This window comes from Ostrea edulis, chromosome 5 (assembly GCF_947568905.1).
Source record: "Ostrea edulis chromosome 5, xbOstEdul1.1, whole genome shotgun sequence".
Lineage (NCBI taxonomy): Eukaryota > Metazoa > Mollusca > Bivalvia > Ostreida > Ostreidae > Ostrea > Ostrea edulis.
This window is the reverse complement of record NC_079168.1, coordinates 91583010-91609066: the sequence shown is the minus strand read 5'-3', so window position 1 is coordinate 91609066 and position 26057 is coordinate 91583010. Positions and strand designations below refer to the sequence as shown.

At 36.6% G+C, this 26057-nt stretch overlaps 1 protein-coding gene across 1 annotated transcript; it reads left to right on the top strand.

The window, feature by feature from the left end:
- Positions 1–290: 290 nt before the first annotated feature.
- LOC125651448 (protein jagged-2-like) lies at positions 291–25640 on the top strand. The gene is made up of 20 exons (XM_056139266.1): positions 291–392; positions 665–909; positions 996–1136; positions 1473–1608; positions 3048–3197; positions 3303–3445; positions 3565–3723; positions 6418–6458; positions 6576–6689; positions 6799–6912; positions 7419–7532; positions 11912–12025; positions 13988–14101; positions 14389–14502; positions 16348–16461; positions 18701–18814; positions 19304–19417; positions 24009–24192; positions 24466–24516; positions 24657–25640. Exons 1-20 carry the CDS (start codon positions 291–293, stop codon positions 24697–24699), a joined length of 2421 nt encoding a protein of 806 aa, XP_055995241.1. The 3' UTR covers positions 24700–25640.
- Positions 25641–26057: the final 417 nt, after the last annotated feature.

Sequence of the window (26057 nt, the reverse complement as noted above, 5' to 3'; positions counted from 1 at the left end):
AGGTAGGCTTGGCGATCACCGTGAAACTACCTCAGGACAAAGATCACAAATCAGCATGAAATAAGTATCGATCATAAGTAGAACAATAAATCTGAAGTCATATTTCACTGACATCCACTTAAGCTTATAACCTAAATGGTACCTCATAAATAAATGTAATATAACTTCCCGATCGAAAAATCTAAAACGATTGGTCATTGAATTGACATATAACTGTATATAATAAATGCTTCTTCTAAATTATGATTCTTCCAAATTATGATAAACATTGTTTGATGGCTTACAGAGTAATGGCTGCTGTTCTTCTCGTTTTCCTCGCCATTTCAGGAGCCTGTGCGAATCATTTTCGCGGTGGAACGATAAACTGGCAACCAACTGGCATAGAAAACCAGGTATAAGTTTTCTGAATAACTAGAGTATTGGCCCAGCTCCTCCTAAAGTAAACGATGTCGATGACAACTGCTTCTAGATGTGAAAAATGTTCGTGTTCATTATTTTTGTTTTAAAATAGCATTAGTATGATTTCACAAGTTGCTATTGAAGGGTATAAAATGCAAACTTAAAGATACTCATCTAGTTGCAAACTAATTATATATTCGAAAGATATATTAAACTCGCATGACAGTACCATCAAAACATCTATGAACGTTAAATGAAATCAAAGGTGGAGTTTTCTTTCAAACTCGGCTGGTATTATGGAAGAGGGCCAGGGTGTTCGACGACGGACATTGGAAATTTAACGACTGGTGGTTCCGGACAGTGGTGGAAGTGCACCAGTGGCTGTAGCGGCTCATTAAACGTAAACGATATCAACTACATCTGTACCGGGGCAAGCATTGACGATCAATGGGAACAGGGAGAGAGAAATTTCGTGTACAATTTTACAGGCATAGGACCATACACAGTGTCGTAAGTATAATAGACTTGGCACATATCTGGTTTTATCCATCATTCTATTCCGTTAACTAAATCAAATCGCTTTGATTTCTTCACAGATTTAGCGGATGCTGTTGGATATATCCGGATTATGGATCATCAGGAAACTGGAGTGTAGAAACAAAAATATTTCTTGCAAAAAGAAGCGACTTAAATCAACCGAATACAAGTCCCGTCACTGCTGGAAAACCCCTGTACATGTAAGATAATAATTCTAGATACCACCGCTACCGTTAATTCTACCACGGTGATTGCACAAATCAAAGAAATGTCACGTCCATTATTCTACAATAGACCGATTACGTAATTAAAAGATTTTCAGAACATTTAGTGTCCACAAGAAAAAACACATGACATTTGTATATGGGTTTAAAACGTAATACTTATTGGGACCGTGTCGGTTTCACGTCCTGATTTGTTGCTTTGATGAAACGAATACTCGTGAAATTTACGAGAATTTTTTTCCTTTTCATTATACCCTGCATTTTTCATTACTTCTTACCTAAACTATGTTTTTTTTCTACATTTTTGCACAGTGAACCATACGGGAGACAAGTGATCCTAACGATTCCAATGATAGATAGCGATGGTGATACTGTGCGTTGTCGATGGGCTACCGGAAATGAATGTGTTTCTGTTTGCAACACCCTTCCTTACGCAACGCTCAACTCTGTAAGCATAAGTAAAGAAGGATAACACATTAGATCAAAACACGTATTCTAACCATTGTTTCGACTCAGATGATACGTTTCTTATATCAAAATTCTGTACAATGCACATTACACAATATGCTTTACCAAAGCAATTTCTGTATTGCATTCCGAGCTATTTTAAAGAGGTTCGCACCTGAGATTTGCAGTAATGTCAATTTTTTGGGGGAAGTGTACTTTTGAATTCTACATTGAAGGAGAATTAGGAAATTAAAAAGAAAAGCTGGGGTCGCAGCTACAGCGTTCTAAACATGACCTTTTTGTACTTACAATTTATTCAATTAAACTTGATTTGTGTGTTGGTGTCAACACAACATAAGCAACACAAATCAATTATTACATAGAATAGGTACATAGTCATGTCTTCTAACAATACAGATTTTAGAAAAGTTTAATACAAGTAATGAAAATAAATAATGACCTTTTTGCTACATGATATCAAATTTGAAAGTTTAAAAGAACAGATTAGGAGTAATGTCAATTTCTAACATTTCACATAATTTTCAAGGTCTTGTCTTAAAATTTAAAATGTAACTTTTAAAAGTGGGGGTTTAGAGACCAAATTTGAAATTATTGGCGAAAATAATGAATTTTCATACAAAATTTCGAGTAAATTAATTTAGACTTTTTTAAGAATCGGTGTCTTGTTTGGAAAAATATATCAACCAAATTAATGAATTACGACATTTGAACTAGTTCCAAGTCTCAACTACTTGTTTCATAAATCATAAAACTGAAATACACTATAGGAGTATAAATATAGAAGATATATTGGATGAAACAGAAACTGTAATATCACGCAGATTTAGATCTTTTTGATTAATCAATCCATCCGCCACAGAATATAGTCCCTGCAAAATCCTTTCAAAATTTGAATTGACACAATTTTTTTTCAACTGAATAGGGTTTAGTAATATATAGATGTGTAATATGTTTGCACCAATGAGATCAGTATTGAACCAGTAAATACTTAATTGTAGCACCCTGCGCAGTTGTGCTCAAAGGCTCAGGAGCTAACTTCCTTTAAAAAGAAGTCTCGTGTAATCTATATGCAAATGGAAATCCTAGAATATTCAGTCAATTTGATAGAACAGAAAATCGCCAGTCAAGTAAAGGAATGTTCAGTCGTTTTACAATATTGCTACATATTACATCTGAATATAGTAGATAATTTCAGCGAATACGACACTTCCGTGTCAAATTACTAGGTTGTTAGAACTTGTTCCCAATCCTGTTGATTTATAAATGAAATATTTTACAAAAACCAAAGATGATGCAGTCTTGATTACTTGTATTAGTTATAATGTTATACCTGATTGACAAGATTAGTATTCACTCATGAGATTCTTATTGACAAGCAGAAATTGAGAGACATTGATTAGTAAACAATTACGTTTACAGGAAACATGTACGATTACCTTCCACTCCAACCACACTTTAAATGGAATGTACGCTGTTGCCTTAACTATTGAAGATTTCCCAAACTCCAACATCATCATTGGGGGCCAGCTGTACACTCCCGATGACCACATGTCGTCTGTACCATTACAGGTAAGGCTCTTATGTTACAACTCAATCATCAATTTATCAAAAGACAGAAAGGATTCAGATTTTAAACATTTTCTGACAATAAAGATACGATCTTATATTTTTCAGTTTCTCATCAATACTGTCTATGTAAATACCTCAGTCAATACGCCCCCAGTGTTCGTAAACAGCACTCCACCGGTGGGCAGCGTCCTAGCTGTAAAAACACTACAAACCGTTGAAATACATTTTTATGCTTATAGCAATCAAACGTACGTAAAACATGCTCTTTAATGTTATCGGTGCTTCGTAAACAATTTAGTTTTTGGATTTTTTGTCTTCAACAAATGTGGGTTATTATCATTAAATGTCTGTAAATCCCACTTGTCAGCATTTCACGAATTGATCTTACATCGCCTGCTGGAATGACCTACACGTCACTACAAAATGACTCCTGTCCTGATGTCTACTACATTGTGACGTCATGGACACCATCTGAGAAGCAAACTGGTTCCCATATTTTGTGTGCTGCTGCAGTTGACAACAATGGGTAAATGTTCAACGTTTAACATTACATATCATTACTCATTACTGGTGTACACTTAATGCAATGAATTCCCTTCGACTAGTCCCCTATTCTTTAGTTATCCCTTGATGGAGATCATCATTTTCATTTCTGTGATTGACCGGTCGCGGTATCTCAGTGGTAGAGCGTTCGCTTCGTAACCGGGAAGTTGTGAACTCAAGCCGCGTCAAACCTAAGACATAAACAGAGGTAGTGATTGCTCCTTCGCCAAACGCTCAGCATTAAGAAGTAAGAATCACGGTTCTTTCGGATATGACCTTAAAAATGGAGGTCCTGTGTCGCGACAGGCGTTGGCATGATAAAGATCACCCTCACTGCTACGGCCCTGAGCGGTAAGGGTAAGTCTGAAGTGGTACTTCACTGCTACGGCCCTGAACGCTAAGGGTAAGTCTGAAGTGGTACTTCACTGCTACGGCCCTGAGCGTTAAGGGTAAGTCTGAAGTGGTACTTCACTGCTACGGCCCTGAACGTTAAGGGTAAGTCTGAAGTGGTACTTCACTGCTACGGCCCTGAGCGTTAAGGGTAAGTCTGAAGTGGTACTTCACTGCTACGGCCCTGAGCGTTAAGGGTAAGTCTGAAGTGGTACTTCACTGCTACGGCCCTGAACGTTAAGGGTACATATGTAAGTCTGAAGTGCTACTTCACTGCTACGGCCCTGAACGCTAAGGGTAAGTCTGAAGTGGTACTTCACCTACATCTGATGAAAAATTCTGGACGGGACGTAAGAAACCAATCAATCAATCATTTTTGTGCTTCGAGGGCCTCTCTTGCATTCTCTTTCAGAGCAATGTCTTCCTACACGACGTCCTGCACTCTTAGAACGTGGTCACTCTATCTCTACATTTTGCTCTCTGGTGCTCCTGTTAAATTTCAAAGTACAAAGTACATACCACCGTTAAAATTACATAGTCGTAATATCATATTAGATCACCTTAAGATCAATATGTTTTTTGTTTGTTGTTGTGTGTCCGTCATACAAATTGTACATCAACATTTTATCATTTTCATGTTATCCTTACACACTGTATGTACTGGTTCAATATCTATCTGCCATGTTGCATCATTGTCATAAAGAGAACAAAAGTTTGAATCTTGTGTTTTATCCCCACATGGACTGAGTAACAGGGCCAAAACCTCGAAACTTATTTAACAATATTTAAAACCCCTTCCTCTCTACTCCATAAAATCTATAATTTTTATGTTCATTGGGAACTGTTTATATTTCCAATGTTCATTACAAATTGTAATGATAGTTATTTTCTCATTGATGGCTTAATTGTGAACAATGCACGTATGAATCTATGTATGAATATATAGTGCTTCTATTTTAACGGCTGGGAATTCCGACAGAAGTGAAAGTAGAATGTAAATATAAAAGGAAGTAGATTTCATATTTGGAAATATACATTGTATGAGAGTATGAACCGGAACACTTCACGCAAGGGGCATGGACACGATTTGAGCTGAAAATTTTCAAATTTTATTTTTCCATTTTTATTGTTTACCATGCTTAACTAAAGTATTTCTAATGGTCAACCAAAATGCCTTTCTTTGAAATGTAAACAAGGCTCGTGCCATGCTTTTGTTTACATATAGATGGTGTAATAGAAAATAGCATGTTTAAACCAAAATGAGATGTGCCAAACACTAGAAACTGTTTGATTGTATTCAGAATTAACCTGTGAATTGAAAAAAATCTGCTTTAAACGAACTTTTACTTGTATATTTAACCTATGTAAACAAAAACATGGCATGAGCCTTGTTTACATAACAAAGAATTGTGAGCTCTATATCTCTCATGTACGTTGACAAGTGATATTCAAATTTTTGCTAACCATTAGAAATATCTTAGTTAAACATTCTAAACATTAAAAATGGAAAAATAAAATTTGAAGATTTTCGACTCAAATCGTGTCCATGTCCCTTTAAATAGCACCCCTCGAGATAGGTCGCAACAGTACCTAAACCATAGGGAATGGAAAAACCTGACGAGTGTGTTATGACCTTAAGCCTAGGTTGTTTGGCCAAATAGAAGTCATTAGTGAATACTAAGAGTGCACACAGTGGAAGGATACCAGAAATTTATACTAGACACAAGGATTGATTCTGACCAGACAATGTGCTACCAAACATGCAGTTACCGGTCGCTAGTCTCGTGATTAGGGCGCGCGACTCTCGATCATGTGCCGAAGCAACCCCAATACAGTTCAAATGGGTAGTGACTGTTCTTTGACGGATCTACGTAACTAGAGAGATTACCATCACCATTTCTTAACAGTGTTTGGGATTGGCAACTGGCACCCCATCCTTATAATTCCAATGTGGTGTTGTTTTATGCATATAGAAATTTGAGTTGCGAACTGCGTTCTAGAATGCAGTTCACTATTGAATTGCGAATAGTGAACCGCGAACTGCGTCCCAAAATCTAATTGCCTTTTGAATGATGCACTCACTGCACAATAACACGGATCTCTTTAAATACCATTTTTGTGGCATGATTCTTAAATATTTTCGAATATTAAAGCTACATGTAATCTGCATTGGCGAAACTGCAAATATCATTCTTAAATTCTCAACTTTGAACAAACACTACCATTAGCCATGGTATTTTACTATTACATCGAACACAATTGTTTATGACGTTCTCTGTGTTGATAGATTGACCAGTAACTACCATTGCATTGCCTTACGGGTCTCTGGTGTGTATATTCAGTATATCATTTCTAAATAAATAAAAGATTTATTTGTTGCTTTTGAAATATTTTTACATTAATAGTACACGTATCTTATTCAGACCTATTATTATATATCTTCAGAGGTAAGCCCATGTGATAGTAATCCATGCACTAATAACAAAACTTGCATAAAAGATGGACTGAATTATACATGTGAATGTCCGGCGGGTTTCACAGGGGTGATGTGTGAAACAGGTATGTGGTTGTTTTGGGGGTGGGTGGGTGTTGTTTGTTGTTTTGGACAACACATATAGTTTCGTTTTAATATTAATGTTATGCATTTTTGAATTTAAATTCATTTCAGATATCAATGATTGCATTGGCAACCCATGCGATAATGGTGGGACATGTATAGACGTCATCAATGGATATTACTGTTCGTGTTTGAATGGTTACACTGGTCTCAGTTGTGAATCGGGTTAGTGTATCTACAAATTTTTATGAATGGAATAACAAACATGCATTTAGTGATGAGAGATTGTACATTATAATTCAACTGTCATGTAATCTATAATTCTGACAATGCACTGAAATCTGAGATCGCGGTGGCTAAGTGGTACTATAACGTTTTCCTGGTGAAAGGAAGGTCAATTCGTGCCTTTGCCACGCCTTAGCCGTAAGAATAGCTAGTAACAGCTCCGACTTGCGCGGGGTTTCATCTAGTGTTGTTCAAAGCAAACCCCAAACAACTTTGGTCTTGGGATTTTCTTGGAAAATAAAACCATCGTTTTGGTGTTGGATTTTATTTCTCATCAAAAGATCTGAACATGAGGTTTAAGGTTAAAAATAATTTTCTCTTGCCCACTGGATACCTGTACTTAATCCAACAATTTCGACACTGATGTGATTAATGGTCACAAACGAATGTAGTAACAGCTGTGTTTATGAAAAGGGCCTCGTACTATAGTTTTTGTTGTCTTTCAGATATTGATGAATGTGTGAGTCGTCCCTGTCAAAACGGCGGGTTGTGCACAGACATTTTAAATGGTTTCATTTGTACATGCCCTACAGGAACATCGGGATCAACGTGTGACATAAGTATATCTATCAATGTGCTCAATAGGAGTCTGGGTATAGAGATACAGACATATTCAATGTTAGAAGTTATTTCAGGAGTGAGACAGGATATTTTTTTTTAATATTTTCACGGGTACGAAGCACGAGAGGTAAAACAAATCAAAGTACTTAAAGTACTCGTGGGAGTTGAACATTGTGGAAATTCAGTTAGAACAGATAGCACTGGAAGGGTAGGAGGATAAATGACTGAATATTATCATGATTTTAGATACAAATCAACTGTTGTTGTTTTTCAAAGCGTTACAACAGCAAACATGGATAATGGAAGACCCATGGGCCACAACGCTCCTCGAGTAACTGAAGTCGTGTTGTTGTTTTCTAGAATTTCACCCCTTTATATTCTCATGAAAAATGTGACCACATATTATGGCCCAAACATTCAAATCAATATGGTTATCAATGCCTTGCAGTTATGAAGAAGTTTTTTCCCCCTGTATATATACATTCAAGTTTAATCCTAGTTGTAGCTAATTCTAAGGATTCATTACTTGAAAAGGTAGTCCAATATGCTAAACTGTCACCTGAGTATACTACAGTCCTGTAGAGGATCAATGGAATGGTAAATAATTGTATAATAACTCAAAATAAATGAAATGCAAAAAAATTAAAAATTGTCCGGCATCGGAAATGCACGAGCCGAGTTGCGCAAGGAATGGGCATAGAGGGAACCGGCAGAAAAGTTTGCAAGAATTATCAAGCAGGGAGCAAAATTTTGCGTACATAAATTTCAGCAGACTTAAATCCTTTGTGACCTTGACCTTTAACCCTTGACCAAAATAAATAGGCTTCTTTGTCTCATCAAGGGCGATAATCCATCTAAGTTTAATTGAGATCCTATAATTTGTTAAAAAATTATAGTGCAGAAAACAAAATTTTCTCCAAATTTCAGTCTATTTATAGCCACTGTGACTTTGACCTTGTGACCCCGGAATCGATAGGCTTCTTGTCTTACTTAATCGATCTAAGTTTGATTGAGATCCTATAATTCGTTCAAGAGCTATGGTGTGGAAAACAAAATTTTCTCCAAATTTCAGTCTATTTATAGCCAGTGACCTTGACCTTTGACCTAGTGACCCCAGAATCGATAGGCTTCCTGGTCTGACTGAGGGTGACAATCCATCTAAGTTTGATTGAGATTGTATGATTCGTTCAAGAGATATGGTGCAGAAAACAAAATTTTCTCCAAATTTCAGTCTATTTATAGCCACTGTGACCTTGACCTTTGACCTAGTGACCCCAGAATCGATAGGCTTCCTCATCTTACTGAGGGTGACAATCCATCTAAGTTTGAATGAGATCCTTTAATTTGCTCAAGAGCTATGGTGCGGAAATGAAATGTTGATGTGTGCCCGCCTGCCCACCCAAAGGCACTTCATCAGATCATAAGCCGAGTTCGACTTCATCGCAACTCCGCTAAAAATGAAACACTAGTCAAATAATGTTATTTATTGCCAAGGTATTTGGGATATTATACTGTGGCTCAAACAGGGGGTGAATGAACCTGACAGTATGGGAAGCATATAGTGGAATCAGACTTGTGATGCTGGAAATCTATAGTGATTAATAAACTATGCATGTACAAGATCCATAACTATTTTTTTTTTCAGTTGGTGAGGGAGAATCCTCATGTCTCTTTCATCTGTAGACAAATAAACAATGTGTTTTGACCAGAGCAATTTCCAATCCTTTTTGCAGCATAAATTCAACATTGTGGCAACTGGGTTAAACTTTGATAGTGAAGTCATACATGGCAGCACCTTATCCAATGCTCTTAAAATTTCTGTTTGACACACACTCATGACATCCACTCAAACATTACAGAGTGCAGCAAAATCCCATTGTAATAGGGGATTCAAAATGGATAACTGGTACAAAATATGGTACATACTATTCAAAAAGGATAATGAATTTGACATATTGATGTGTTGGAAAAGGAAATTCTGACATTGCATCGGGGCTCTAAGCGTTTTCAAACATTGTCATTTGATAAAAGTGTTCTACATTTTCAAAAATAGAGATTAATATGTCTTTACATACATAGGTGAGAAAGTTTCCATTATTCCTAGCCGAGACATACCATGTATGCACAAAAAATTCATAAACAAATATCACGCTACTCACGTAGCTTAGAAAATGTGGACCTTACCGTCATCAAGCGCAGCGAAACACGCCATTTCGAGATTTTCGTCGACGAAAGCTCGGTAACAGTAATGAATAAGGTACACTCATTTTGTATCTATTTTGTGACTTTCTTTATTAAAAGGAACAGTTCTCTAATGTGTAACGTGCAATTACTACGTAATTCAATAACTTGAAGCAGTTTCATTTTGCAACCGGATACGCGGATATAAGAAATTTTATTTCGTATTCCGATCCCAATCGAAAGTTGTTGACTAGGAATGACGTGTTTTAATTCAATATACATGTAACATCAAGCATTCTTTATATCACATTAAAAAACAAAACAAATATATACACATACACAATGTTGTAGAGTTATTTCTTGAAAATTTTCTGAGGTTTCGCCACTGTGTCAATAGGTCTTGTGTGCAGTTGTCGTTCGTTTCCCTATCAATGTTTATAGGTGACGCTGCGCTACAACCGACAATTTTCAACCTTATCTTTTATTTTTCTATGTATATCAGTATCAATTTGATCGAAATCTTGTATTCAAATTGATTTGAATACAATATCATTGCATTTACTTACATGTCAATTATCAAAATTAGATTAATTCAGAAAAGTTACATGGATTATTTAATGGCGGATGTTTATAAAAGTTTATGTTGATTTACCTAGGAGTAAATCAGCTGACACAGAACCCCCGCTGACGACCACTATACAAATCAATACAAATTACTGCGCAGAAAAGTGCGTGATGACCCAGGGAGATTGAACATAGTTCAACTCCCAAAAACAACCCTGACTCACGAGTGAAATAAATTCTATATCCAAGAAAAAAAACATTGAATTTTCTATTTATTACATTTTCTTCAGTTGTCCCTTCAACATTTTTAGCTATCCCTGTAAAACACTGATAAATAGAAATCACTTACACCGCGCAAGGATTCATTTTCAAACATACCGACTACGCGAGAAATCGCCATCTTGGTTCTTAATATGTACTTTATTGGTCAAAGAAGTAGGTACAGTTTCTAAAGTCATCTGGCCAAAAATATCGATGGTTTCACTTGGAGCTCAAACCCTGGCATTCGAATAAGGAATAGATTAGCAAACCCCAAATTCGCTTAGTTTGATCAGCAAAATGATTTGTGTCATATGACGAGAGCTTGAAGTTGGCATAAAATTGCAAAAATGCAATTTTCAATGAAAATATCCATAAATTCAGTGGTTTTCCTTTCAGAAAACATACAGCGAGCAAATTCATATTCAAGCATGTTTTTCATCTTAAAATAATACACAATATATATCATTTTGCTCGACAAATGCGCACATCTTTTCCTGAGGAATAATCTGTTTGACATTTGACAGTTTTCAGGCTTATTTTGAGAAAAAGGCGGGGAATGTCTTATTCATGATGTCATAATGCTATTCATTTAAGAATATCAAGGTGGAGTTTGCAACGAATCTTGATAACAAAAAATATGTGTAGGCTACGTATGTAGGCCTAATGTTTTCTTCGAGTCGCTCCGACAGAAAATATCGGAAAGTTTAAATCTAGGCCTTACATCACACAAAATATGCAATGTACCAGAAAGAGCTATATAATTCGCAGTTTTTGCATTTGTAAAAGTTTTCGACTACATTAGAGTTTATAGCATGCAACATTGTCGTCATTTAAATATGTAAGCGATTCACAGAGACAATCGATATGACGTGACGTCATCTGGTACATTTTGCAAGACATGATGCATTTTATGCTTTAATAGGCAGATCAAGCAATCCCCCAAGTGAAAATGAAATTATTTTGGGTATTCAAATAAAAAAATCACAAAAGACTAATTATGTCTAACGTAAATTGAAGGTGACCTTATGTATCGCGGATAAATATTGTAGCATATAATCATTTTCACACTAAAATAACACTTGCTATTTTCAAACTGTGAAAATATCAATCTTTATTCAATGGATAAATTTAAGTATTTCACTGTTGAAAATGTAATAAAACTATTTGAATTAACCGTCATCATTCAAGCAATCCGTGCAAACTTGGACAAAAAAATGAGGAACACTTCTTACATGTAAATGTAATAATTACCCAAATATAGGGATTAATTTCATCGAACTCTGAAGGCTCGACATCGGGACTATATTCAAATTCATGTGTACTGTACAATATGCTAAAAATTCAAATCATTGACTTTCCATTTGTCTTTCAGACTTTAACGAATGTAACAGTAGTCCCTGTGAGAACGGTGCTACATGTTATGACGCCATCAATGGTTATAGTTGTGGGTGTTCGACTGGCTATACTGGTGTACATTGTGAAACAGGTAGTTTTATTTTGGTAAAGGTTAAAGAAATGAAATGATAAACTTTCCAGCGTTTTGCTATATCTTCTATAACTGATACATATCAGTGAGGGTTTCATAAGAGTGATGTGTGAGTCAGGTTTGCGGGTTGTTGTTTTTTTTTGGGGGGGGGGGGGGGTGCGTTGCTGTTTCTTTGCTTTTGTTTTGGACAACACATATGGTTTCGTTTTAATATTAATGTTATGACTTTTTAAAATTTAAATTCATTTCAGATACCAATAATTGTATTGGCAACCCATGCGATAATGGTGGGACATGCATAGACGTCATCAATGGATATTACTGTTCGTGTTTAAATGGTTACACTGGTCTCAGTTGCGAATCGGGTTAGTGTATCTACAAATCTTTATGAATGAAATAACAAACATGCATTTAGTGATGAGAGATTATACAATATATTTCAACTGTCGTGTAATCCAATGGCGTAGCTACATTGTGGCACTGTAAACACGTGCTTACAAATATTGTCGTTAAATTTGTATTAACGAAAAACCAGACCCCCTGCTTACAAATATTTCAAACCTAGCTACGCCACTGTACATAATCTATATTTCTGACAATGCACTGAAATCTCAGAGAATTCTTTCGATTGTGAAATTCAAAACATGGAATAATAATGACGCACTAATACACAGTAATCGTAAACATCGAAGAAATCCTTTGATCAATGTGATCCATCTAGAGATCGCGGTGGCTAAGTGCTTAGAACGTTTTCCTCGTGAAATGGTGGCCAGTTCGTGCCTTAGCCACGCTGAAGACGTAAACCTAACCAGTAACTGCTCTTATGGTCGGCATTTTGAAGTGAGAGTCGTGGGTCTTTCGGATGAGATCTTGAATGTTATGGCAGGTTTGACATGACAAAAACTCCCACTTCTATGACCCTGAATGCCATTTATAGGTCTAAATTTGTGACACTTCACCTGCAGTCGATGACGTCTAAAAATCGGTGAAAATTTATTGAGGGAACGTAAAACAAATGAATAAACATACTCCATCACGTCACAATGGTTCGATTGATTGATTGAATGAAATATTATCGAGAATATTTACAATATTTGTTAAATATTCTCGAGAATATTTCACTCATATGGAGACGCCACCAATGCCGGTGAACGGCTGCAAAATTTAGGCCTATGCTGGGCGCTTACGGCCTTTGAGCAGGGAGGGATCTTTATCGTGCCACACCTGCTGTGACACGGAACCTCGGTTTTTGCGATCTCGTCCGAAGGACCGCCCCATTTAGTCGCCTCTTACGACAAGCAAGGGGTACTGAGGACCTATTCTAACCTGGATTCCCATATGATTTGAAGAGTTGTGCAAACGTCACAGCAAAATTGTGCAATAGAAAATATTGTTTAAAAAAACTTTGGTCTTCAGGTTTTCTTGGAAAATGAAACCATCGTTTTGGGGATGGGGTTTTATTTGTCAGAAAAATGTCTGGACATGTGGGTTAGGGGATTTTTTTATCAGGAAAAGGTGTGGACATGTGGGTTAGGGTTTTGTTTGTCAGGAAAAGGTTTGGACATGTGGGTTAGGGTTTTGTTTGTCAGGAAAAGGTTTGGACATGTGGGTTAGGGTTTTGTTTGTCAGGAAAAGGTTTGGACATGTGGGTTAGGGTTTTGTTTGTCAGGAAAAGGTTTGGACATGTGGGTTAGGGTTTTGTTTGTCAGGAAAAGGTTTGGACATGTGGGTTAGGGTTTTGTTTGTCAGGAAAAGGTTTGGACATGTGGTAATAGGGTTTTGTTTGTCAGGAAAAGGTGTGGACATGTAAATTAGGGTTTACTTTTATCTTGCCTACTGGATACCTGTGCTTAATCCAACAATTTCGATACTGATGTGATTAAAGGTCAAACGTATTTTAAAACAGCCGTGTTTATGAAAAGGGACTCGTACTATAGTACTGTAGTTTTTGTTGTCTTTCAGATATTGATGAATGTGTGAGTCGTCCCTGTCAAAACGGCGGGTTGTGCACAGACATTTTAAATGGTTTCAATTGTACATGCCCTACAGGAACATCGGGAACGACATGTGAAATAAGTAAGTATATCGATCAATGTGCTAAATAGGAGTCTGAGTCTGAGATATTACAATCTAAACTATTTAAACATGCTCCCATATATTAACCGCCAGCAAGCAATCCGTGCAAGCTTGGAAAAAAAACTGAGGAAGTCTTCTTAAGAAATGCCCGAATATATGGATTCATCGAACTAATTAGGGGGTAGGTGGAAGGGAGGGGGCACAAATCGACATCGATACTATTTAGATGTATATGAACTGTACAATATGGTAAAATTCAAATCATTGACTTTCCATTTGTCTTTCAGACTTTAACGAATGTAACAGTAGTCCCTGTGAGAACGGTGCTACATGTTATGACGCCATCAATGGTTATAGTTGTGGGTGTTCGACTGGCTATACTGGTGTACATTGTGAAACAGGTAGTTTTATTTTGGTAAAGGTTAAAGAAATGAAATGATAAACTTTCCAGCGTTTTGCTATATCTTCTATAACTGATACATATCAGTGAGGGTTTCATAAGAGTGATGTGTGAGTCAGGTTTGCGGGTTGTTGTTTTTTTTTTTGGGGGGGGGGTGCGTTGCTGTTTCTTTGCTTTTGTTTTGGACAACACATATGGTTTCGTTTTAATATTAATGTTATGACTTTTTAAAATTTAAATTCATTTCAGATACCAATAATTGTATTGGCAACCCATGCGATAATGGTGGGACATGCATAGACGTCATCAATGGATATTACTGTTCGTGTTTAAATGGTTACACTGGTCTCAGTTGCGAATCGGGTTAGTGTATCTACAAATCTTTATGAATGAAATAACAAACATGCATTTAGTGATGAGAGATTATACAATATATTTCAACTGTCGTGTAATCCAATGGCGTAGCTACATTGTGGCACTGTAAACACGTGCTTACAAATATTGTCGTTAAATTTGTATTAACGAAAAACCAGACCCCCTGCTTACAAATATTTCAAACCTAGCTACGCCACTGTACATAATCTATATTTCTGACAATGCACTGAAATCTCAGAGAATTCTTTCGATTGTGAAATTCAAAACATGGAATAATAATGACGCACTAATACACAGTAATCGTAAACATCGAAGAAATCCTTTGATCAATGTGATCCATCTAGAGATCGCGGTGGCTAAGTGCTTAGAACGTTTTCCTCGTGAAATGGTGGCCAGTTCGTGCCTTAGCCACGCTGAAGACGTAAACCTAACCAGTAACTGCTCTTATGGTCGGCATTTTGAAGTGAGAGTCGTGGGTCTTTCGGATGAGATCTTGAATGTTATGGCAGGTTTGACATGACAAAAACTCCCACTTCTATGACCCTGAATGCCATTTATAGGTCTAAATTTGTGACACTTCACCTGCAGTCGATGACGTCTAAAAATAGGTGAAAATTTATTGAGGGAACGTGAAACAAATGAATAAACATACTCCATCACGTCACAATGGTTCGATTGATTGATTGATTGATTGAATGAAATATTATCGAGAATATTTACAATATTTGTTAAATATTCTCGAGAATATTTCACTCATATGGAGACGCCACCAATGCCGGTGAACGGCTGCAAAATTTAGGCCTATGCTGGGCGCTTACGGCCTTTGAGCAGGGAGGGATCTTTATCGTGCCACACCTGCTGTGACACGGAACCTCGGTTTTTGCGGTCTCGTCCGAAGGACCGCCCCATTTAGTCGCCTCTTACGACAAGCAAGGGGTACTGAGGACCTATTCTAACCTGGATTCCCATATGATTTGAAGAGTTGTGCAAACGTCACAGCAAAATTGTGCAATAGAAAATATTGTTTAAAAAAACTTTGGTCTTCAGGTTTTCTTGGAAAATGAAACCATCGTTTTGGGGATGGGGTTTTATTTGTCAGAAAAATGTCTGGACATGTGGGTTAGGGGATTTTTTTATCAGGAAAAGGTGTGGACATGTGGGTTAGGGTTTTGTTTGTCAGGAAAAGGTTTGGACATGTGGGTTAGGGTTTTGTTTGTCAGGAAAAGGTTTGGACATGTGGGTTAGGGTTTTGTTTGTCAGGAAAAGGTTTGGACGTGGTAATAGGGTTTTGTTTGTCAGGAAAAGGTGTGGACATGTAAATTAGGGTTTACTTTTATCTTGCCTACTGGATACCTGTGCTTAATCCAACAATTTCGATACTGATGTGATTAAAGGTCAAACGTATTTTAAAACAGCCGTGTTTATGAAAAGGGACTCGTACTATAGTACTATAGTTTTTGTTGTCTTTCAGATATTGATGAATGTGTGAGTCGTCCCTGTCAAAACGGCGGGTTGTGCACAGACATTTTAAATGGTTTCAATTGTACATGCCCTACAGGAACATCGGGAACGACATGTGAAATAAGTAAGTATATCGATCAATGTGCTAAATAGGAGTCTGAGTCTGAGATATTACAATCTAAACTATTTAAACATGCTCCCATATATTAACCGCCAGCAAGCAATCCGTGCAAGCTTGGAAAAAAAACTGAGGAAGTCTTCTTAAGAAATGCCCGAATATATGGATTCATCGAACTAATTAGGGGGTAGGTGGAAGGGAGGGGGCACAAATCGACATCGATACTATTTAGATGTATATGAACTGTACAATATGGTAAAATTCAAATCATTGACTTTCCATTTGTCTTTCAGACTTTAACGAATGTAACAGTAGTCCCTGTGAGAACGGTGCTACATGTTATGACGCCATCAATGGTTATAGTTGTGGGTGTTCGACTGGCTATACTGGTGTACATTGTGAAACAGGTAGTTTTATTTTGGTAAAGGTTAAAGAAATGAAATGATAAACTTTCCAGCGTTTTGCTATATCTTCTATAACTGATACATATCAGTGAGGGTTTCATAAGAGTGATGTGTGAGTCAGGTTTGCGGGTTGTTGTTTTTTTTTGGGGGGGGGGTGCGTTGCTGTTTCTTTGCTTTTGTTTTGGACAACACATATGGTTTCGTTTTAATATTAATGTTATGACTTTTTAAAATTTAAATTCATTTCAGATACCAATAATTGTATTGGCAACCCATGCGATAATGGTGGGACATGCATAGACGTCATCAATGGATATTACTGTTCGTGTTTAAATGGTTACACTGGTCTCAGTTGCGAATCGGGTTAGTGTATCTACAAATCTTTATGAATGAAATAACAAACATGCATTTAGTGATGAGAGATTATACAATATATTTCAACTGTCGTTTAATCCAATGGCGTAGCTACATTGTGGCACTGTAAACACGTGCTTACAAATATTGTCGTTAAATTTGTATTAACGAAAAACCAGACCCCCTGCTTACAAATATTTCAAACCTAGCTACGCCACTGTACATAATCTATATTTCTGACAATGCACTGAAATCTCAGAGAATTCTTTCGATTGTGAAATTCAAAACATGGAATAATAATGACGCACTAATACACAGTAATCGTAAACATCGAAGAAATCCTTTGATCAATGTGATCCATCTAGAGATCGCGGTGGCTAAGTGCTTAGAACGTTTTCCTCGTGAAATGGTGGCCAGTTCGTGCCTTAGCCACGCTGAAGACGTAAACCTAACCAGTAACTGCTCTTATGGTCGGCATTTTGAAGTGAGAGTCGTGGGTCTTTCGGATGAGATCTTGAATGTTATGGCAGGTTTGACATGACAAAAACTCCCACTTCTATGACCCTGAATGCCATTTATAGGTCTAAATTTGTGACACTTCACCTGCAGTCGATGACGTCTAAAAATAGGTGAAAATTTATTGAGGGAACGTGAAACAAATGAATAAACATACTCCATCACGTCACAATGGTTCGATTGATTGATTGATTGAAATATTATCGAGAATATTTACAATATTTGTTAAATATTCTCGAGAATATTTCACTCATATGGAGACGCCACCAATGCCGGTGAACGGCTGCAAAATTTAGGCCTATGCTGGGCGCTTACGGCCTTTGAGCAGGGAGGGATCTTTATCGTGCCACACCTGCTGTGATACGGAACCTCGGTTTTTGCGGTCTCGTCCGAAGGACCGCCCCATTTAGTCGCCTCTTACGACAAGCAAGGGGTACTGAGGACCTATTCTAACCTGGATTCCCATATGATTTGAAGAGTTGTGCAAACGTCACAGCAAAATTGTGCAATAGAAAATATTGTTTAAAAAAACTTTGGTCTTCAGGTTTTCTTGGAAAATGAAACCATCGTTTTGGGGATGGGGTTTTATTTGTCAGAAAAATGTCTGGACATGTGGGTTAGGGGATTTTTTTTATCAGGAAAAGGTGTGGACATGTGGGTTAGGGTTTTGCTTGTCAGGAAAAGGTTTGGACATGTGGGTTAGGGTTTTGTTTGTCAGGAAAAGGTTTGGACATGTGGGTTAGGGTTTTGTTTGTCAGGAAAAGGTTTGGACATGTGGTAATAGGGTTTTGTTTGTCAGGAAAAGGTGTGGACATGTAAATTAGGGTTTACTTTTATCTTGCCTACTGGATACCTGTGCTTAATCCAACAATTTCGATACTGATGTGATTAAAGGTCAAACGTATTTTAAAACAGCCGTGTTTATGAAAAGGGACTCGTACTATAGTACTGTAGTTTTTGTTGTCTTTCAGATATTGATGAATGTGTGAGTCGTCCCTGTCAAAACGGCGGGTTGTGCACAGACATTTTAAATGGTTTCAATTGTACATGCCCTACAGGAACATCGGGAACGACATGTGAAATAAGTAAGTATATCGATCAATGTGCTAAATAGGAGTCTGAGTCTGAGATATTACAATCTAAACTATTTAAACATGCTCCCATATATTAACCGCCAGCAAGCAATCCGTGCAAGCTTGGAAAAAAAAACTGAGGAAGTCTTCTTAAGAAATGCCCGAATATATGGATTCATCGAACTAATTAGGGGGTAGGTGGAAGGGAGGGGGCACAAATCGACATCGATACTATTTAGATGTATATGAACTGTACAATATGGTAAAATTCAAATCATTGACTTTCCATTTGTCTTTCAGACTTTAACGAATGTAACAGTAGTCCCTGTGAGAACGGTGCTACATGTTATGACGCCATCAATGGTTATAGTTGTGGGTGTTCGACTGGCTATACTGGTGTACATTGTGAAACAGGTAGTTTTATTTTGGTAAATGAAATGATAGACTTTCAGTGTTTTTATATTTTCTATGTGTCGTGTGATTATATTCATTTACCGTTAGAAATCAACGAATGTGCTAGTGCGCCTTGCCAGAGTGGAGGAACATGTACCGATTTAATAAACGGATTTTCGTGCCTATGCCCAGCTGACAAATGGGGAATTGTGTGCAACATCGGTAATTCAATATCTATATACAGACTTGTTTGTTTAATTTTGATGTAAACCAGTGAAAGGCGTGTTTAACGGAGAAATTGTAGCTGATAATACTGTCATCAGGATGTACTATGTCAATGGTTATTAATTTTTACTAATGTAGCCTTTATTAATTGAGATACTCTCTTTATCTGACTTATTCAAATAATTTTAGACCTGCATTCATTGCATCCGTCGTCGTGTGTTAACAATGGTACATTTTCAACTTCTTCTTTAAAATTTAATTGCTTATTGTCCTGTAGTTATTACAACTCATCGGAATATATTTCGTAAATGTAAAAACACAATATAACGAATGATTGGGCAAGAGAAGAAATTACAAATATAATATATTCACATTTATGAGTGAATGTTATCAAAGTATTACTAAAACATTCTTGACTTATGTTATACTTCGTATTTGCACACTTTTCCGCAAGTCATTGACTTCTCTAGTAATGTCAACACTAAGAAACTTAACTAATTCAAAGGCACTTTTGTTTAATAGAAACTCTTTATATATTTCTTTTTCAAATCAATATTTAAAATAGACATTTCAAGATGAAACTCACCTTCGATATTAATATGGTCACATAATTTACAAAGCCTCGGACTCTTTAAAACATTGTTATAGTGTAACAAATCGATTGATTGATTGAATATTGCTTTACGTCCCTCTCGAGAATATTTCACTCATATGGAGACGTCACCACTGCCGGTGAAGGGTTGTAAAATCTAGGCCTATACTCGGCGCTTACGGCCTTTGAACAGGGAGGGATCTTTATCGTGACACGGGACCTCGTTTTTTGCGGTCTCATCCGAAGGATCGCCCCATTTAGTCACCTTCTACGACAAGCAAGGGGTACTGAGGACCTATTCTAACCCGGATCCCCACGGGATTGCAACAAATCAAAGTATATAGAGAGATATATAGTGACACGGGCGCGTTTGAAAATCGTCTGAGGAGCAAATGCTGCGGGTTCAAACCAAAACGTCGGGTGCACTCAGATTTCGTCTATGACGTTGATTTTGTAGTGCCACTCTCAAATTTCGCTGGCTGCGCACCATCAACAGAATATTGATGCTCGTACAATTTTCCATTATTAAAGATTTTCTCTACAATTAGTTTCGGTTTTTTTTTTTGCCCTGCTTGCCTATAGATTTTCTTGGGGAACTTATTGTGTACTCCGCACGATTTTCCTTGTAGTTTAAGCGCGTTTTTCAAGATGCGTACTAAATCGTCATGGTGCATAAATCATCATGATACAAGGAAAGAGCAACAATAGACCGGTCTTGATATCTACCATTTCAATTCTTTTCAGATTTGTTATGAAGCATCTTTGGGACAATAGGGACATAAATCATAAATTATAGGACTCTTGCACCCCATGTGTTCAGGGGCGGGGCAAAGACAGCCAAAAATTGATTAATTTAAAAAAATCATCTTCTCTACAACTGCACATCTGCAAGAAAAACTATATGCATGGTCATATAGAGTAGGAAAGCTTGTATCAAAATGGTAAATTTCATGAACCCCGGTGTAGAGGTTCTGAATCCAGGGCGGGGCTGAACTTTGTATATACTCATTGACAATATGTTCGTGGTCTTTGGTGATCAGGTCTTCCAACAGTCTGTTGGAATTCCCATGGGCATGCATTGTGCTCCTCTGTTAGCTGACCTGTTTTTATATTCCTATGAAGCAGAATTTATTCAAAAACTTCTACGTGAGAAGAAAAAAAATCTCTTGCTATGGCCTTCAATTTGACATTTAGATATATCGACGATGTATTATCTATTAACAATAACAATATTCATTTATATGTCGATTCGATATATCCCAGTGAACTCGAAATAAAAGACACCACAGAGTCGTCTACTTCTGCTTCATACTTAGATATTTTATTGAAAGTAGATATCAACGGCGCACTTACAACGACAAACGGGATGATTTCAGCTTTTCCATCGTCAACTCCCCATATACATGTAGCAATATCCCATTATCACCTATATATGGTGTTTATATCTCTTAACTGATTTGATACGCAAGAGCTTGTTCTGTTTATGGTAAGTTTTTAGATAGAAGCAGGCTACTGACAAACAAGTTCATGGTGCAGGGGTTCCAACTGTCTCGTTTAAAGTCAGCATTTCGCAAATTCTATGGTCATTATAACGATCTAGTTTGCCAATACAACCTATCATTGGGTCAAATGCTGTCTGACGTGTTTCATACCGATTGTTAGGCAGTTCTTGGCACACTAATTTTGACTACGGATAACTCCGTTTACCTGATCAAGATATGGGGCTCACGAAGAGTGTGACCGGTCGACAGCGAATGCTTACTCCTCCTAGGCACCTGATCCAGTGTCCAGGGGTCCGTGTTTGCCCAGCTATCTACTTTGTATTGCTTATAGGAGTTATGAGATGGATCGCGGTTCGTTATCTTCACCTTTCATACTGTACATGTATAGTGTATATGTGTAAACCATGGAAATAATATCCGCTTCAATACTAGTGTAACAGGGTTTCTCCCAACAAGAATGACGAAACGCCTGTAGGGTTCAGGTCTTAATATATATTTATTTGGACATAGTGATTGGACTTAATAGTATATCACTAAAGATAGCCCTGAAATATGATAAAACAACGATATAATACTAACTTAACAATCAAAGTCTATGCTAAACGATATTTAATCTTACTGATTTCTATCAAGATACGTTTATCATTTAAGGGAGATAACTCTAAAGATACATCATTTTGCAAAATAGTATTTCTCCCGTGAGTATTCATAAAAAGTAATTAATGAAATAAAACAATAATATTGTCATACCCTTCGATGGGAAGAAGCTTCCCTCAGTAAATTTACAGCTTGGACAATATCATCAGGTTCAAGGATTGACTCTATAATTCAATATAGTACCATGTATGTACCATGTAAAATCACTTTCATAAATTAAACTAAATATCTAATTGCTCATTTTGAACAAAGTCATCAGATACTTTTGATAAGCATTAAATCTATGTTAACTGATTTATATCACCTTACAATATAATAATATATATAACTGAATTCTTTAATCAATATAAGGAATAAGTTTGACTCATTCATTCATTCTTTCAGTCATTTAGTAAAAGTGCAAATGGGAAGTTTATATTATAAATATACAGAATAGACTTTTAATTAACTAGTAGCAATAGGAATTAGTATAAATATGTTACTTACCAGAAATCAAGGATTTTGTAGTCTGCTGTCAGTATTAAACTCTTTCTCAAAATCACGTCTATTCAAATGTCTACCTAGCTTCTAAATAATATTAATACTGCTCAAAACTGGCGGTAAAACTATAGAACCGAGAAAACCAACCAAATGCAACTTGACAATCACTGACCAATAAAAACCCTTCATACAAAATGACCACACTCAGATCCATGACCAAAGCCCCCAAGGTATATAAATTGTAAGTGTACCTTTGTGTAGTGGTGTAAATAAAGGGGTGGATCTAAGATCTAAATATGTATGAATATAAAAACATATATATATCAGTAATGGATTGTCAAAACTTAATACTATTACACTAGTGATGGTAAATTGATTAATTGTATATTGTTCAACGTCCCACTCAAGAATTTTATCACTCAAATGGAAATGTCACCATTGTCGACGAAGGGCTGCAAAATTTAGGCCCATGATCGGCGCTGATGGTCTTTGTTTATCGTGCTCCACCTGCTGTGACACGGTGCCTCAGTTTTTGCGGTCTCATCAGAAATACCACCCCAGTTAGTCGCCTCTTACGACAAGGAAGGGGTATTGAGGACTTACTTTAACCTGGATCCAAACTAATGATACGAAATTGAAATTAAATGATGCTAAATTGAAACTAAATAAATATTTAGAAGAGTCCTTTACCAAAATTGTAAATTTATGACCCCCAGGGGTAATGGTTTTTGTTCCAGGGTGGGGCCAAAATTATATTATTGACTATTGTCTCTATCATTTTAAAGACTTTTAAATGTTTGCTTATACGGTATGGAAATTGAAACACATGTTTAGGAAAAGCAGTAACGGATGTAACAAAATTGTGAATTTCAAAACCACAGGGTCCAAATTAGTCATCGTGTTAATGTTACACATATTATGTAAAGTCCTTCGTCAGTATTGGTACTATCGGGGACATATAAGTTTTAATAACACACTTTGATTTTTACTGTTGCTGAATATTAGAATTTAGCTTAGCCTAGATACGCAGAATAGGATTTTTTTTCTCGTCTAAATTCCATGTCTTTGGGGCTAGTGATACTTTTAACTAATACTCAGGTGACCGATAAGGCCTGTGGGTCTCTTGTTTTAATATTTGAAACAAATGAGTGTGTTGATTTTTCGTGCTTAAATGGTACCCTTTGCGCATACGGTATTTCATTAACGATGTAAAATGTTTGGATGGATTTTCTGGAAAAGTTTGTGAAATAGGTGAAATTAGAAATATATGTATGGGATTTGTGCGGATTGAATATGATGAAATTCGCATGTGTTTCCGACAGACTGACTGAATTTGTTTTACCCTCTTTTTGTATAGACCGTTGTTCATCAGACCCCTGTCCAGCCATGTATCAATGTAATTTGGGGAACGGCACGTATTCATGTGAAGCAAGTGCCGCCATGTACGCTCTGATTGTGACGTCAGCGGTATCATCACTTGGGGTGGCATCTTTTGTGGCATTCAAATTATGGCGCCCATCCGTTAAAGTAGATCACTCATGGTTTGTATTGTAACACCACATTCTATTAGAATTAAAAAAAAAAACAACAACCAGATATTGCTTTTTCAAAAAACGTGGTTACATTCTCATCATCTAAAATTTTGTGATTGCTGATCGCTTGTTTCTGACCAATGATATTGAGCACATTCAACAGTAAATTTAGACAATTTGACATCGAAGAATCGTGTAAAAATAGTCAATACCACGCATAATAGCCAAACACAGGATTAGACGAAATTGTCACAATGCTACTAAATATTCTTCATTGAATAGGTTATCAAATTACACTGATGTCCGCAAACCAGACAACCAACCAAAGCATGTGTAAGTCATCAATTTCTGAAACTTACAATGCTCACAGAAGATAAACATTTCCGTCTATTACACCAATGAATTGCTATTATATATTTTTGTGAAATATGATGTTGTTGTTTACTTAGTAATAGAGGTTTATCTCTTTTCAGCTTTACCATGCAGAAAGATCAGAAACAACATCTATTCGTCTAACACTTCCACAAGATGTGAAAATATTTATTATTTATCCATGTCTTACTGAAACAATGGCATTTACTCCAACAATTACTACTCTCCCACTCTTGTAGATTGCATTGCTTGCATTACACTAGTTTATCTCCTTCCTCTCTTCAGTCAATGGTGGACACTGAAAATTGATAATATACCTGTATATGTATCGCTTCAAATCATCTTACCATAAGTGTCAAAGGCAACCTCATGATAAAAGCATTCACATTGGATACTGTAAAATACGATAATATCGAATCGTAAGTGCTTTTTATGCTTCAAAAAGTACACAGTAGTGTGGCAGGTTGCTGACTCCTGTGGTTAAATTCAGAACCTCAAATTTATTACAAGCTTATTGTGTCAAAATCCTTACACGATTTATGCACGTGTGTGTTATTTGGTCACGCATTTGTCCGTCTTCAGCGTGATTTTCCGTTATTTGGTCACGCATTTGTCCGTCTTCAGCGTGATTTTCCGTTATTTGGTCACGCATTTGTCCGTCTTCAGCGTGATTTTCCGTTATTTGATCACGTTATTGTCCGTCTTTAGTGTTTCAGCAAGACGCATGGTGGAACTTCAAATAACTCATTCCGTGTACACTTAGAAGCAGTACTATGCAGTCAACCGGAAGACGATCTATATCATATACTTCTTGGACAACACACACTCAAAAAGGACAAAATTACGTTTAGGAAACTAAATTTCAAATTCGTCATCACTTCCTGTTCGCTTCATAATGGTTATGCAAACATCAAATCATGTAAACGGATAGCTCTAATCCTAGTCTTGCAATTCTTTACTACTTGTATGCTCTTTACTCTTTTTTGTGTAAATTTATTGTATTTTGCAATCCTCTTTGTATCCTATACATGTGTACAATGTATATGTATAATTAATTGGCTGTATATTCACCTTATTAAATCATTAAGAACCACATGCAAAGTGCTTTCATTTATTTCAGAACGGGGCAACAACATCAATAAAACGTACGTGAGATTATTCGTAATTCATAATTAACATACTTATTGTTACACCTCCCTTGGATCAACTTTGACACTTATACTATGATTTAAAAAATCATTATTTTACACATGTCTTTAAAACAGTTGACTTAAAATGATCGTGATCAACTTGATTATTTATAGGCCTTAGAATTGATTTCGTTGTATTATTACAACAACGAAAAGGGAGGATGGGGTGAAACATGTAGAAATTCATTTACCATTATGCTTATGTTGAAATATCTCGTTATTGCGTTGAATCAAAATACGTAATTGCCAAATGGAAATTATTAGATAAATTCTCTTGATAATCACTGTCTTGCTTTTTGATGATTTATATTA

Coding starts and splice junctions, on each gene's coding strand:
- LOC125651448 (XM_056139266.1), top strand. CDS start 291: ATGGCTGCTGTTCTTCTCGTTTTCCTCGCCATTTCAGGAGCCTGTGCG. Junction 393..664: donor CAACTGGCATAGAAAACCAG/GTATAAGTTTTC, acceptor ATGAAATCAAAG/GTGGAGTTTTCTTTCAAACT. Junction 3,198..3,302: donor TGTCGTCTGTACCATTACAG/GTAAGGCTCTTA, acceptor TATATTTTTCAG/TTTCTCATCAATACTGTCTA.